Below are 3857 nucleotides of genomic sequence, written 5' to 3'. Positions count from 1 at the left end.
AATAGAATGTTCAAATCTTGTGTGAACACCACCAGGATACACATAATATACTCCACCTAAAATCATAAGTACATGTAATGACTCAGTACCAGTAGTATTATGATAGTTCAGACTCACCAAATTGTCTGATCTTCCTCAGTCTCTGAAATTCTGGTCTGTCAATAATCTTAAACAAATATTTATCAAGTTGTATGGATCCGTGGACAGGATCCATTATTGTAGTTGTGCCAAACTCCTCTGATTCTTGTGGTGTAGCCATCCGTGCTAATGCCTTTCTTGGCCAAAGAGCAAAAAGCTGCACACTGTTACAGGAGCCCATAAAATTGAAGAAGGCTATACCTCTGACTGTAATAGCTCAAGGTATAAGCATAACAAAAACAAGCTAACCAGATACATTTGACCTATCACAACAGTGAATCCATATATGGAAATGTTATGAGTAAACTGAGGCTGTTTGAATTTCAAATTACAAACAACACATACAAATGGAATAGAGTGATGTTAACGCACATTATCATGTACAGGTCAATAGAACCAGGTACAGCTCAACATAAATCAGTATGCAGTGATTGGAGCTACAGTAGCAAATGTAAAGTTACTTCAAATAAAATGAATAAATTAATAAGATACTACACTACTTCCTTATTACTATAATATAATTTTAAAAATATAAATTAGCAAAAACTTCAGTGCAACATTCTTATTGGGTTCATTAGGGCCTATATCTAACATTTATATTATCTACTATTTCTATCATCATAATAGAATGAACACATCCTTCAATCAAAACTGTTAAGGTACTGAGTCCACTATAGTCCTATCGCTCCTACTACTAGGATCACTGACAAGCAAAATAGTCCACTGATTTTATCAACATTGATACAAGTGAATCCATCCGTTAATGAATAAATGAATTGAATGAATACATACCATAAATTTTAGATAATTTTTGCAAAAGGCTGCATGGCTGAATAACTTTTTACCAGAACTATGCCAGGTAAACGCATTAAATTTTGCAATGAATATTTATAATACAAAACACTGGTAAAGTTAACACAAGTAAACACACTAAACACAGGTAAACACAAGTAAATAACATTAAACACCAGTAAACACTAGGTGATTGTGCTTAATGCTTAAGGCCTTTTCACAATGGCAGTTTAAAGCACTTTGATGATTCAGCAGAAATAATGCACATTGATCTTGTTCACACTAGCATTTTGTGTTCTTGTGCCATCATTGGTTTACAATTGATCACACCGCATCAATTTGAAACTACTCTAGTTAATGCGCATTATCTTTGCCAGGTGAAAGGCCTCAGTAGGACTGTAGATACCAGATCATATCATCATTGTAGGAAGGCAGTCAACTATGGGGAACTCGTGGAACCGTCAACCCGGCTCTCAACTGGTCCAAATGTCAGTGTCAAACAGAGAAGTGAAGCTGCGACAACAAAGGGCAGAACAAGAAGCAGCAAGGGTTGCCACGGAATTACAAAAGCGGCAGGATCGGCTGGATTCGGAAAGACTCGAACGGGAAAGTAAAGAAACCCAGCAGAAGCTCGAGTTGGAAAGTGGAGAGAGACAATTGCAGCTCAAATTGCAAAGCGAAGCAGAAGAAAAGGAAAAAGATAGGAAGCTTGAAAGGCTTAAAATTGAAAATGAAGCGAAAGAAAACGAAAGAAAAAGGGAGCATGAAGAAAAAGAAAAATTAATAGAACTTGAAAGAATCAAAATTGAATGTGAAGAAAAGGAAAAGAAAAGGAAGCATGAAGAAAAAGAAAAGGAAAAAGATAGGGAGCTTGAAAGATGCAAAATCAAAAGTGAAGAAGGGAGGAGTATGCAGGTAAAAATTATAGAGCTTGAAAGGCTCAAAATTGAAAGTGAAGAAAAGGAAAAGCAAAGGAAGCATGAACGGCTGAAATTGGTAAGTGAAGCAGAAGAAAGGGAAAAAGATAGGAAAAGTCAAGAGAGAATTGCCATTGAGAAATGTAGATCCAAAAAAGAAGTTGCTAAGGAAGAAGCTGCAAAAGCTAAAGAAGAAGCTAAGTCGAAGGAAGAGCTGAATAAAATGCTGGACAAATTAAATACCGTAAAAAATCCACGGGCAGCATTGATGGTGATTGGTGGAAGAATCCGGTGTGATGATGGCTATAATCCTGCAGAAGCCTCTCATCGTGGGATGAATATTCCACAAGAAGACAACAGTCTGAGTTCTCAGTCTTCTCTGAGTTCTCAGAATTCTGATGGCATTGTAAGTACTAATGCTAGAGAAAATGCACCTGACGATCCATTCTTATACAATGAAGCACAAAATGAAAGGTGGACTAGGGTACATGAGAGGAAAGTAAAAACTGCTATATATTAAGAACCTAGTGCTATTTGCCTACCGGCCAAAAAACTTTATATATACTTTTGTGACTTTGTTGTACCCTCAATTTGTTTACTGTTTTTTGTAGTGCATATGTACCTATACCTTTGATGTTGTAGTTGTAACAAGTGAAGTATATAGTTGTATAATGTTTATTTTCATTAATTATTTTTGTCTCTTAAGCAATTGTATGAAGTTATAAGGCAAGACCTGTTACAAAAGAATCTCCTTAAATTGCATATAAGTATAGGCTTGTACATAAAAGATAGACCATATAGTTTGCTATTGGAACCATGCAATAATAAAATTATTCTAAATAATAATAATAATAACAATAGTTACTAGACGAATGTAAAACATTAAAGGGGCGAGCCTAAGCAAGCGAAGCAATGCGCATACAATAGATCTTGACAGACTAACAATACTCATGGATGTGGATTGTGCATCCTCAGAAGGAACTTGATAGATGTAGTTCTTGATAATCTACCTTTGTAACGTCTGCAGTAATTCAAGTTACCTTACTTATAGCATTAAAAATAGCTCAACCAGTCCGATTTTTGGCTTCTTGCAAGTTAGCTCAGGCTGTCTCTGCCTGGCTGTGACTTGATCAGAGTTATTTACATCAATGAAGAACATGGTACATCAATTCACATTGTTTGATAAGAAGATTAAAATTATAATAAATCCAGCTCTTAGCCTGCATGCATATTCAGACCCCAGCCTCATGGCCGGGGTCTGAACAGAGCAAACACACCAGTTAACACAACCAAAATAACCCAGTAAAAGAGACAAGGATGAACTTATTGAACTATCCTGTCACTTTGAAAAAAATGTGCCAAGCTAAACTTTTAATCAAGCTTCCATCAATTAACATCTTTTTGAAATAAAACTACTGAAATAAAATCAACCCAGCTCTTAACGTGCATGCATATTCAGACCCCATCCTCATAGTCCGGCGGGGTCTGAACAGAGCAAACCCACTATTTAACACCACTGACCAAAATGACCTAGTAAAAGTGACAAGAATGAACTGTCCTAATACTTTGAGAAAACTGAAGTGACAACTGAGCTAAGGCTTCTAATCAAGCTTCTCTCACAATTTTAATTCTTTCAATGAGAGGACTAATCTAGAGGAGTCTTAGATCAAACTGCTTTTAAGTTCTTCAGCCTTTAGAGATGCTTTAGACAGCCCCTCTCTCTTATCTAGCTGTTAGAAACTCAATCTGAGTTTGTCACGTTAAAATTTCCGCCATCTTGCTCTTATCGACCACACCTTCTAGATTAATTTTTGCCCACGTGGTCCAAATTTATCAATAATAGTATACTAATTTAATTTTAATTTAATTTAATAAAGATTTTACAATAATGAAACAAAGAATAATAGTACAAATGAAAGTAGGAAAATGCGATGAGAGTGCAACATTATTGAAGGGTTGCCAGCAAGCCCTGCTGACACCCTAAATACATAAAAAGCTGATTGGGTAATA

The 3857-nt window shown here is 35.9% G+C and overlaps 1 protein-coding gene across 1 annotated transcript; it reads left to right on the top strand.

The window, feature by feature from the left end:
- Positions 1-1371: 1371 nt before the first annotated feature.
- Positions 1372-2529, top strand: LOC109589910 (histone-lysine N-methyltransferase, H3 lysine-79 specific-like). Its single transcript, XM_020005892.1, has 2 exons — positions 1372-1665; positions 1735-2529. The coding sequence occupies exons 1-2, from the start codon at positions 1372-1374 to the stop codon at positions 2365-2367; spliced, it is 927 nt and encodes a 308-aa protein (XP_019861451.1). The 3' UTR covers positions 2368-2529.
- The last annotated feature ends 1328 nt before the right edge of the window (positions 2530-3857 follow it).

This window comes from Amphimedon queenslandica, unplaced genomic scaffold, assembly GCF_000090795.2.
Source record: "Amphimedon queenslandica unplaced genomic scaffold, v1.1 AMPQUscaffold_10731, whole genome shotgun sequence".
Taxonomy (NCBI): domain Eukaryota; kingdom Metazoa; phylum Porifera; class Demospongiae; order Haplosclerida; family Niphatidae; genus Amphimedon; species Amphimedon queenslandica.
Note: the sequence above shows the minus strand (reverse complement) of the source record. Positions and strands in the feature narration are given on the sequence as shown.

Coding starts and splice junctions, on each gene's coding strand:
- LOC109589910 (XM_020005892.1), top strand. CDS start 1,372: ATGGGGAACTCGTGGAACCGTCAACCCGGCTCTCAACTGGTCCAAATG. Junction 1,666..1,734: donor GGCTTAAAATTGAAAATGAA/GCGAAAGAAAAC, acceptor GAAAGAATCAAA/ATTGAATGTGAAGAAAAGGA.